The following is an 11668-nucleotide window of genomic DNA, read 5'->3' as shown; positions in this document are numbered from 1 at the left end:
GTGTTGTCCTAGTAGTTCGTTTATTTTCTTTGCACGATATTGACCTAGCCTTCTCCAAGCTTTAAATTTAAAACACACAATTAGCAGAGCACCTAATCATAAGATTATTGATTATTCATAATAGCCACAGTCATTGCTACTGTAACAAGAGCCCTGGACAGGTGCAAGTTATGAGGAAAGCTATGAGGAATACCACAATCCAGGGTCATGTTCATTACACGCGGCACGCGGCATGAAAATGACTGATTCTTATTGGATAAGTCCAGGTAGTCCCTCTGTTTCCTTCCGTTTGATGCCTTAATGAGCACGACCTTGGTGACATTTTCTGTCCACTACTGTAAATAGCTCTTCCTGTGAGTAACACTGAAAAGACCTTACATAAGATTAAGGATCGAACCTTTTTTTCCCTCTTCTCGATTTTCGCCTAAAATGACATACCCAAATCGAACTGCCTGTAGCTCAGGACCTGAAGTAAGGATATGCATATTCTTGATACCATTTGAAAGGAAACACTGAAGTTTGTGGAAATGTGAAATTAATGTAGGAGAATATAACACATTAGATCTGGTAAAAGATAATACAAACCAAAAAAACATGCGATTTCATTTTTTTCCTCTTCTTCTTAATCTTTGAAATGCAAGAGAAAGGCCATACATTAAGATAGGATCCTAGGTGTCATTTAGATTTGTCCACAAGATGTCAACAGTGTGTATGCAAAGTTTCCGACTGGTTCAGTGAAGAATAACCTCGCTACACAAATATTTTGCATCAAGTCTGCCAGGAGTTTTCCCAAATGTGCCGAATAGGTCAATTTATACATTTTCAAGTACATAACTATAGAGGACATAGAAAAATGCTATGGTAATAAAACATTTAAGTTTACACACTCCCAGGAATGTCATACATGATGTATCAAGACCCTAACCTTCACACATCTAGATGACCAGGCGGGGTGGTTGTGGTGCTAGAGACAGCAGTGGGGTCAAACTGTAGAAACCAGTTCCTACATTTGAATATAAAAATTGATTTCTTCAAACAAAACTACATTTTATCTCTGGGACCCTCAGGATGACAAATCAGAGCAAGATTACTGAATGTAAGTACATTATTTACCTTCAGAGGTGAATGTATCTTACCAGTTGCCGTGATAAGTGTTTTTTTGTTGTGCACTATCCTCAAACAATAGCATGGTATTTTTTTCCTTTAATAGCTACTGTATATTGGACACTGCAGTTTGATTAACAAGAACTTAAGCTTTCTGCCCATATAAGACATGTCTATGTCCTGGATAGTTGGCTGTTGTATACAATGTTTTCTAGTCACATTATCGCATATCTAGCAACAACCGTCCCGGTTAAGGGATAACGATCCCGTTGAGGTAAAAAAAAAAACTAACATTTCAAATAGGCAGGAAGGCATATAATCTGAAACATGTTTGGAAAACTGCAGTAGCCTATGGGATGGTATCACTTGGATCGGGTATCCCTGTACTTCAGATCCGCATAGATTATTGCTGCCACTTCACATACATTTTATAAAGGACGTTTTTTAATATAAATCCTGTGCACAAATTGTGAGTTACTTGCTCATTTCAACAGACAGAAAATGTCTCCCTCTATTTATCAAGTTTCTTAGGCCAATATATTTGCTACTCCCCAGTAATGGTTGGCAAAGGCAATGGTCTATTGCTTAACATGACCCTACCATTCATAATGACTCGGAAAAATAAGGAATGATATGAAACACGTTTTTTTTCTTTTACGGACGACTCCGTTCTAGTACTAATTTTCGATCGTCGAAACTACTCAAAGGCCACAATTTCCACAATGATTTTCTACAGCGTAAACAAAGGCAGTCCAGCCAACAAAGGTATATTTAAATATATAGGCAAATATTACACACATATAAAGGGTTTGCACACTCACTCACATAATATAACATAATACTCCACATTTAAGGTCCACGTTTTGTGGATAGAAGGCTCATTTTTTCCACTTTTCATTCTATGTTTGTTTTGACAAAACATAGTAAAATCAACAGGGATCCCACTTAATACGGTTCAAAAGTATTTCAACAGCCATATTGTCACCTCCTTTCTCTCTCCATCACATCTTCTTCTCTTGGGAGTACCTCTCCTTTCCTCCGTTCATTCTTCCTCTCAGTCTCTCAGGTTGTGGATGTGGGCACAGATCTTGAGGGCGGGACCGAGCTTGATGTTCATGGTGGACATGAGATGCTCCTCTCGGAGTAGCAGCAGGGCCTGTCCGTCAATCTCCTGCGACAGGAAATGGTCCGCCAGCTCCTCACAGCCTGGGAGAGGAGAAAAGGAGGAGAGAGGGAGAGAAAGAGGGAGGTTGGGAGTAAGAGAGAGGGAAGGGGAGACGGTAAACAAGAAAATAACATGAATAGCATTTACAATGGTGAAAATCTAATAGCAATGGGCTGCTACCTCATCATAGAAAGAGAGATTTAAAAAAGCACAACAAAAAAAAACAAGATAACTGTAATTCCAGATTTCAAAAGCAACAGAAACACAGAGTAGCATTTGGGTGTTGTTGCATGACAACGCATGTCCTTCTAAGCTGATGGTATCAACCAATGTTGTCTATAGTAACTGAAGTACAATATAGAGCTCATCTCTGTGGTACCAACCTTGCAGAGATGATATGAACTGAGACACTTCCTCCACACTCCACTGGGCGGGGCTGCCGGGCAGGAAGTGGGGCGCCTCCGAGCCCTCCAATCGGAGTGTGGGCGGAGGCTGGTGGCAGGAAGAAGAGGAGGCCGGGGAGAGGGACATGAGGTCGTCCTCTTCCTCTCCGCAGCTGGAGATGTCCTCCGATCGGCTGGACTCTGAGCGGCACTGTAGACAATGAACCAGTACTGTGTGAGAGGTACGTGTGCAACAGGGTAGTCACAACATGGCCACACTTGAACACGACAAATATGGCATTACCGTCAAGCAGATTTTGAGGATTGAAAGGTAAACGTTTAAATTAGGGTTAGTGATTTAAACCCATATAGAGAGCACCATACTTTTCACCCTTTCTAGTTTGGACAGACAGCGATACACGTGACAGAAGTCTCTTCAGTCATCCATGTCAGCTCACAAACAAGTGTACAACTATCAATGATCAACTGACCATTACCTTAACTGGTAAGGGTCTCCCGGCTATTTTGGCACTGGCGATTTCGGAGCTGGTCCTGTGGGGAACCCTCCTCCTCAGGACCCCGTCCTCGTCAGAGTGGGAGAGGTGACCCCCCTGTCGCAGGCGGAAGTGCTGGCTACAGCTTACATTATACCTGGAGCAACATGGAGGAATATAGTAGGCATACACTGAGTGTACAAAACATTAAACACACCTGCTCTTCGATGACATAGACTGACCAGGTGAATGCAGGTGAAAGCTATGATCCCTTATTGATGTCACTTAAATTCACTCCAATCAGTGTAGATGAAGGGGAGGAGACAGGTTCAAGGATTTTTAACCCTTTAGACAATTGAGACATGGCTTGTGTATGTGTGCCATTCAGAAAGTGAATGGGCAAGACAAAAGATTTCAGTGCCTTTGAACAGGGTTTGGTAGTAGGTGCCAGGCGCACCGGTTTGAGTGTGTCAAGAACTGCAACGCTGCTGGGTTTTTCACGCTCAACAGTTTCCAGCGTGTATCAAAAATTGTCCACCACCCAAAGGACATCCAGCCAACTTGACACAACTGTGGGAAGCAGAGTCAACATGGGTCAGCACTCCAGTGGAACACTTTCGACACCTTGTAGAGTCCACGCCCCGGTGAATTGAGGCTGTTCTGAGGGCAAAGGGGGAGCAACTCGATATTAGGAAGGTGTTCCTAATGTTTTGTACACTCAGTGTATACTGACATATAGTAGACATACTGCAGTGAATTTGTACTATGACTGTACCTCTTGGAACAGGTCAAGGAGCAGAAGCGCTTGGTCCCTCTAAACTGTCTGGCTGGGGCGAAGCTTTTGCAGTACTCACATTTCAGCACTGGGAAGAGAAAAGGAAAAGGTTTAAAGAACAATACCAATTGCAGTTTGTGGTCAAACCAGAGGCTTTGATAGAAACGTGACCTGGGACTGTGGTCTGAGCCGAACCTGTAGCTGTATTCACAGTCTCAGGCTGACTAGCGTCTAGATTGTCCATGGCCAAATCTTCTCCAGCTGGCTCCTTCACTGGCCCACTCACCTGTCAATCAAAATACAGGAACAAAATGTGTTGTGTTCAACAATACTGATTACAGGGAATTGAGAATATTGTCTACAGTGCATGTCATTATTTATATCAGGTGGTATATATCCCCAAAGGGTATGAATGAATGAATGTTGTGTATGAGAGCTACAACTTCTCCAAAAATGACAAATCCCAAGGTGAATACTGTACGTACAGGGAAAGGTTCAGCTCCCTCCTGGATGACGAAGCCCTCTATGAGGTGGGTGAGGACGTGGGGTTTGACCACAGCCTGTTGAGGGGGGGCTCTCTCCCCCTGGCCACCCCCCGTACGGGACATCGAGAGAGCAGGGGAAAGAGAGGGAGAGGGAGAAAGTGGACCAGGGCCTTGAGAAAAGAAGGGTGGGGGGAGAGAAAGGATTTTATCAATTTATTTTTGAACAATTTTAAACAAGTCTGCCTGGCCACAGTGGCTAAATCTGTGCAAACGTGAGGCTTTCGGAATCATGCATAGGTATTTATCTAAGGGGATTTGTCAGCTTGGTGGCTGGGCCAAGGTGGAAAATTGTCTCCTTGCACTCTTATCCTTTCAGTGGTCATAAATGAGAGGAATGAGAAAGGCAAAGTATTGAAGACAAGTGGGCCCATTTATTAGCTGATTCCTTACCTGCTTCCATTGCGGAGGAGGAGAGGGCAGGGGAGTGTTCACTCATTGGAACAAGGTGCGGAGGAGGGGGACCATCTTCGTCATTGGCTGCGACTGACTCGGATTTCCTCTTCATCGACTTACCCTGAGAGGAATGTCATTACTTCACAAATGGAATCGACAACCACTACGTTGTTTAGAAACATCAGTAAATTGTAGTGTTATCAGTGCTATTAGCAATGAACAACTCACCTGGGGAGGCTGAGAACACATAGACTCTCCATTGGCAGCCACTACGGTGCTGCTCGCCTCAACCAAAGGCAGGGGTAAAGTGTGGGAGGAATGGGAGAGGGTGGGATGAGAGATGGCTGCTTGGGACTGAGAGGAGATGCTGCTGGCCAAGGTGCAATTTGGATTTGCCTTCAGCCCAGGGCTACGATTCTGATTGGCTTGCGCGTGCACGTGAGAGATGTGAGCCAATGGGAGTGCTTCCTGGGCTGATTGAAGGCTCTTTAAATTCGTCCGTCGGTTTATCACCCCTCCCTCTCTGGAAGTGATGGAGGCCACCATGGTGAGAATGCTGGCTCTGCTGGAACTACTCAGAAGAGTAGCTCCATCCTGTGAACAGGTGTTCCGGGCCTGGACCAAGGCCAAAGCCTGGGGGCTTCCTATGGAGCTCTGCCTGGCTCCTACTATCTGGACTGGGATGTGCGGCGGAGGCTGGGCGGCACTAGTCTGATTGTTGGCGGGGGGTGCGGGGAGGATGGGAGGCGGGTTGCGGGATGGCAGTTGCAGGGGCATACGGAGACCCTGTTGAGTTTTCGGCTGGATTGGAACGGGACCGTTCCCTCCTTTGTCATTAACAGTGCTTTTCTGCAGAGGCTGAACCACCAGCGTTTGAGTACTAACAATGGGCTTGATGGTGGCAGCAGCCACCTGGTAACTTTGAGACTGGGTGGGCGCATTGGAGGTGGGCACCAGAATGTGCGTCGCTGTGGCGGCGGAGGTTACCGTGGTGATAGCCCCGCCCCGGCCAAAGTTTGGCCCGGAGAGGAGGAGCTGTGAGAGTGGGAGAGAGGTGGAGGGTGAGGAGGGGGCGATGGAGTGGTGGTTGCCTGTCTTGAGGTTGAGAGAGGACAGGTTGGCGTTGGAGCTCTGGATGTAGGTGGGGATCTTGATGTGGGACTGTTGCTGTTGGGTTGGTTTAGTGGTAGACTGTGGAGTGGACTGGTTGAACTGGTGAGATGACTGGATAAGGGAGTAGGTCGCTGGGAAAGAATGAGGAAGAAAATGAACAACTAACACGTAAGGAGGTATGCCAAGTAAGTAAGGCTAGGTATGCTGCGAATTCACTCCCCACCTGTTTCACCCCTCTCTGGGTTTTCAGTCTTGACCCCGACCCCCTTGGGACTGCCGACACATCGCAGAGCCAGGTTCTGTACCTGGCCCAGAGAGAAAGGGGGAGATGAGTGTATGACGATTGATGGAAAGAAGAGGCCAGAGAGAGGGATGCAAGAGAAGAAAAAGCAAGAGTTTCACCAATTTCAGAGCCCAATACTGTAGTTTGACTGCACAAATATTCAAGATTTTGCCTGGTCCCAGATCCGTTTGTGCTGTAATGGCCACAGGTACAGGCAAGACAGCACCAACAGGACTGGGAACAAGCTTTTCTAGATTACATCACTAAAGCAGGACTCACTCCAATGTTCTCAGTCACAAATACAAAGTTGATCCATACCTGGTCATTGTCTGATTGGTTGCTGGAGGAAGTAGGTGTATCGTCCCGTTGTTGCTGCTGCTGAGTCTGTGGCTGCTGCGTGACTGTTGCCATGGCAGTGGTTGCTGTGCTACCAGGCATAAAGATGAGCTGGGAGGAGAGGGGAGACCTCAGAGACCGGTTCACCTACAGTATAACAAAAGAGACTGTCAATCAAAGAGTCCTTTCATGGAGGCAAATGACAAAAGCTGATACTATACTCACACTCTTGAGCCAAGCCCAAACCAAGCTAAGCTGTACTAGGGCTGTTGTGGTGAACGTATTACCGCCACACCGGCGGTTACCAGTCATGAAGACAGTCAAATTCCATGTGACCGTTTAGTCACGGTAATTAGGCTTCTCCAAGCTCTGATGCTGCTGATGGGCATTAGTAGCCCACCAAACTTGCTAACTGCCTGGTCCTCAGCACTCTATTGTCCCTCTAATCACTCTGACATCACTGTAAATGTCATCGAAAATCTAATGAAACACTTAATGAGAGCGCATGAGCTCATGTTGCGCAACATTTCTATAGGTTATGCAATTGCGTGAGAAAACAGAGTGATGGCCTCTATTAAAAAGAGGAGGATCCCATCAGCTTTCCATAGGCTAGGCCTACTATATTTATTTCTCAACTTTCCTAATATTAAGCAAATTGCTTATCTTTACAACAGGAGTATAGCCTACCTGGCTGCGATGAGTGTCCTCCATTCGCTATTTAAGTGCAGAGATGACATGTATTTTTTTCCCCTGCCTCTGTTTCGAGACATGCGCATGATAATGGTCCATTCTAAATCAAAACGGATTTCACACATATATTATTTAGTATATGTAAAGACAAGATTAAAGAAAAGTCTGATGGGTGAAAATATTAGCTTATCACTTGTGAATGATATATTATCACTTGATGCCCATCTTAAGACAAGAAACAATGCCCTTTTTTGTCTTCGAATCATAGTCCACACCTCATGTAGCCCATAGGCCTAAATGTTTTGATAAGGTTTGTATCACAACTAACGTGGCCAAATAGAGCTTAACTGGCATACATAAGCAGCGTGTGAGTTTCAAGTTTGGGGAAGATAACCATAAAAATGCACCTTTATAATAAAAGCACTTTTAATAATGGTGTTTTCCCACTAATGGAACATTCACACTTATAGCTTACTGCTGTGTGCGCATTGATGCGCCTATAATGTGAAGAAATAGCCAAATAGTTTATCAACATTTTAGGTTAAATGTTCTGATCTGTTGCATCAGCCACATTGCATAAAACTTTTTTTGATGCTAGCAGTTAATTAATTTGGCATCTATCACATCCCACAACTGCCCCAGACTATGTTTGGAATATTTATTTCTCGCACAGAATAGGTAAACTTTTGTACTATGGGGAATAGTAGATTGATAAAAGCTAGTGCTTTTTCTGTTCATTAGGCCTACTCATCTTGTTGGCTGACGAAAAGTTAATGTGGACAGTTCTTCCAATATCTTCAAAACGCACGCCAATGTGTCTGTCTTCACTTGTAGCCTGTGAGAGACCAGATCACATGATGGAGAGTGGTGTGAGTGAGAAGTGCTTCGGAACAGGCAGCACTCAGGGAGAAGAGGTGCAAAAGGCATGGATTTTTTAGGGTGCATTATGGCCACACAAAGTGTTTCTCAAATTGTGAACGAGAGACTGACGACGTGTGTACAGTCTGCCCAAAAAACAAAGCAGAGCTCATGCCTTTCAAGTGACTTTTTTCAAATCATCATTAGTCGCATCAAAACATTTAGTTGGTAGAACAATTAAAGATACATTAATAACTCTAAATTAAGCATATAGGAGTACCTATTTCTATGTTAACCGCTCAACAAAGAATAGTCGCATGTGCGCAAATCCTTCGGCAAAAATATCCTTTCTATTTTATTCAGCTTTGTTCAATTGTATACTTCATACTATAAAATAATGCTATGGAATTCTAAACAAATCTTGTCTGCTAATTGAACTAGTGTAGCCCACAGCCATATGGCATAGCCAGATCAGGGCCTAACATAAGGACAACTCAGAGTATTAAAAAAAAAAACGTTTTACCCCCAATTTCGTGATATCCAATTGGTAGTTACAGTCTTGTTCCATCGCTGCAACTCCCGTACGGACTCGGGAGAGGAGAAAGTCGAGAGCATTGCGTCGGGGGATTGAACCCGGATCTGTAGTGACACCTCAAGCACTGCAGTACCTTAGACCGCTGCGCCACTAAGGAGCCCCTAGAGTTTGCTATTCTGTTCTTCTGAAAGACTACATTTTCTTCATATCATGTTTCTTTAGACCAGTCTAAAATAAATAATGGATTTATTGTGAAGGTGTAAGCTATATTACATTGATTTATTAGACTTTTTAAAATGTAGATGTTCCACAGGTCTGCCTCAGTGGCTTGTAGGCTATGTGTGGAAGCCAGGAGATGCTGGATTTAACTCCCGTGAGATCGACAGTTATTTGCAATCACCGGCTAACTAGATTTCGTGACCGTCACAGCCCTAAGCAGTACTGTGCTGACCTGGTTATGCATCCACCATAATGGAGCTGGAACTAAGCCAGCAAAGTTTTGTTCGGGTCGGCCTTATAGTGTGAATCAAGCAATAGTGTATGGGTTCTCACTCTCAGATACATCTGTCCCTGTCCTGCCGCGTTTCCGCCCAGCAGCACTGATTGGCTTATAGTGGATGTCGCGGAGGAGCCTGGGCCTATTGCGCGGGTGCTGGTTATGGCACCGCCCCCAGAAGTGGTTACATTCATCTGAAGAGGAAAGGAGAAAAAGTGGCTTTGAGAACAATCAAAGCTAACTCTATTGACTATTGTGGAGACAATCAAACAATGCAGGTGCCAGTGATTTCAAATATATAGAATGTCATTATCATTCTCAAACAGCAAATTGTGATTTTAAGTAAATATTACTGGAGTGGCCTCTTTGAAGCTGTATTCTTATCAGTGATTTTGGGTAGCACGCCTACTAGTTGTCATAGATGTGTAAACGTACAGATGTGACTGTTGTGCTTGTGGTCTGAGAGGTGCTGTTGGCGGGAGGGCTGGACTGACGACTGGCAGCAAGGGTGGCCTAGAACAGGGACGACAGGGACTAATGTCAAAAGCCATACTGCATGGACAGAAGCTCTATCCTAGTCAAGTTTAGAGCAGTAAAAACGGACTATGTAGCAAACCTCATGATGACGTTTCAACATAGTGTACTGTCATCCTATAGCCGAAACATTCGCAACCTGACCATGTCAAAACAGCACCCATGCTGTTCTATTCTGAGCATGCATTATTAGTAGGGGTGGTTCATAAAGATGCTTCTTTACCTGTTGTACTGCAGCCAGGTTTTGTAGCTGGGCACTGTTGATCTGTTGCTGCAGCATCAGCTGCTGGAAGTACTGCGCTGCGTTGGGCTGCCTCTGCAGCGCCTGAAGGGCCTTCAGTTGCACAAGATAGAAAACAGGGAGAGGGAGTAATGCCATTGCACTGTCAATAGCCTGCAGGTTGATATACGAGCGCTTATACCGTGATAATGAGATAACTACACTACAGGCAGGATTACAGATGATCCGGTGTGACACTGAGTACAATAAAGGATTGCCATGTCAGAAAAAGGCATTAGGCTATACATAATATCCCCATTCATATGCATGCACACCCACCCACAGTTACTGACCTGCACAGCCTGTCTCTCGTACAGGGACATGGAGTTCATTTGAGAGGGGCGGGAGTTCACCCCTGATGGAGTGGTTCCATTGGTAGAGCCCTGGTTTTGGTCCCCATCTGTCTCCATCACTGAGGAAAAGAAGAGAAGCGTTCAATCAAATGCTGACTTGAAAACAATGTCAAAAGACATGGCTATCAGTCACTGGTGGAAGGTAAAGGATTATTCACACTGCAGCTCTGTGGAGATGTGGAATATATCTGTCATGCCTGGAAAGCTAACATCTATATTTACATGTTGACACGATATTGTATCCATCAATCAAGAATGTCATGCCTCCTTTCACTCCTTCTCCTGGCTAAACTTGCAAACATTTGATTGTCATGCAACATAAATTCAATAGCTAGTAATACATGCATCATTAGTCGCTTGCAAGGTAAATGATTATTAGCTAGCTAGCAACATGCTATACAGCTCACTTGTTGCACTATAATTAGAAGCAAGTTGAGTGCTGCTAGCCATTACAGTAGTTTGCTAGCTAGCTACAGTACCTAGTTGCAGCCAGTGCTAGCACACAAGCTAGCTACTGTGACTAGTTAGCTACCCGTGCCCATCGTATGCTGCAAATCCATTGCTCACCGTGGACGTCGGTGTATTGCCACCTTTGTTTCTCTCTCGACTACAATGCGTCGCAGTATGCAACAATTCCTTTTGCAGGACGATATTATAGTACATTCAATTAGGTTGTTGATATTTTGCATAAAATTGTGTGGAGGACAACGCCTCCTTTTGATGTTTGTCCCTTTCCGGCGCAAAGGAATGACGGCACACATGACCTATGCGTGCCAAAATGTTTAACAACAACATAGTTACAATGTAATCTCTACCTGCAATAGCAACACGGTTAATATGTCAGTAATTGCTACAATGTATGTGATGCTCCCTGTTACACTGTAGCTGCATCTTGAAAATACTCCTGCAGCCGTGTGCATCCGCTACTATGAACTTGATTACCCCAATTTTGCGATCATAAACACATTTCCCAGAAATCATTGTTTCATGTGTGTAAAATGAAAGAAACCGTTTTACCTTCCCATGAACTAAGATGCGTTTGTAAGTAAAGCTACCCTTACGTTTTTATTTCAAAACGATGTTTAAAAATGTACTTACTTTGGCCGCTTTCCTCCCAAGCTTCAAGCTCTAAACTTGTCACTCAAAATGGTCTCTCGCAGCATCACCTAGTCCGAGTCATGTTGAAATACTATTTCCAAATGAAACACACAAACAAACGAAGAGGTATTGCGGTGTAAGGAATGCCAGCTGGTGGATGTCAAAAATTAGGTTAACAAAACATTTATCACACTTTCACACACAGACACAGTACATTGATTGATTAAACCAAG

At 44.3% G+C, this 11668-nt stretch overlaps 1 protein-coding gene across 4 annotated transcripts; it reads right to left on the bottom strand.

Moving 5' to 3' along the window:
• Position 1: 1 nt before the first annotated feature.
• Positions 2 to 11648, bottom strand: LOC129819698 (polyhomeotic-like protein 1). 4 transcript variants are annotated; one of them, XM_055876191.1, is made up of 15 exons: positions 11436 to 11648; positions 10278 to 10396; positions 9928 to 10038; positions 9606 to 9683; positions 9227 to 9364; positions 6574 to 6738; positions 6196 to 6277; positions 5088 to 6103; positions 4857 to 4980; positions 4407 to 4576; positions 4093 to 4207; positions 3922 to 4009; positions 3150 to 3303; positions 2653 to 2863; positions 2 to 2310 (listed from the first exon to the last, which is right to left on the bottom strand). In XM_055876191.1, coding segments are annotated over exons 1-15 (2724 nt in total). In that variant the 5' UTR covers positions 11437 to 11648; the 3' UTR covers positions 2 to 2158. The 4 variants fall into 4 exon arrangements, with proteins under 4 accessions (XP_055732166.1, XP_055732168.1, XP_055732167.1 ...); XM_055876193.1 differs by having other exon boundaries at positions 4117 to 4207; XM_055876192.1 differs by lacking the exon at positions 11436 to 11648 and adding an exon at positions 10905 to 11258.
• Positions 11649 to 11668: the final 20 nt, after the last annotated feature.

This window comes from Salvelinus fontinalis, chromosome 22 (assembly GCF_029448725.1).
Source record: "Salvelinus fontinalis isolate EN_2023a chromosome 22, ASM2944872v1, whole genome shotgun sequence".
In the NCBI taxonomy this organism is placed as follows: domain Eukaryota; kingdom Metazoa; phylum Chordata; class Actinopteri; order Salmoniformes; family Salmonidae; genus Salvelinus; species Salvelinus fontinalis.
This window is presented reverse-complemented; position numbering and strand designations above follow the sequence as displayed.

Excerpts from the sequence above, each read along its gene's own strand:
- LOC129819698 (XM_055876191.1), bottom strand. Across the intron at positions 9,684-9,927 it reads ACCTGGCTGCAGTACAACAG|GCCACCCTTGCTGCCAGTCG; the intron begins GTAAAGAAGCAT and ends TCCCTGTTCTAG. Across the intron at positions 3,304-3,921 it reads TCCTTGACCTGTTCCAAGAG|GTATAATGTAAGCTGTAGCC; the intron begins GTACAGTCATAG and ends ATGTTGCTCCAG.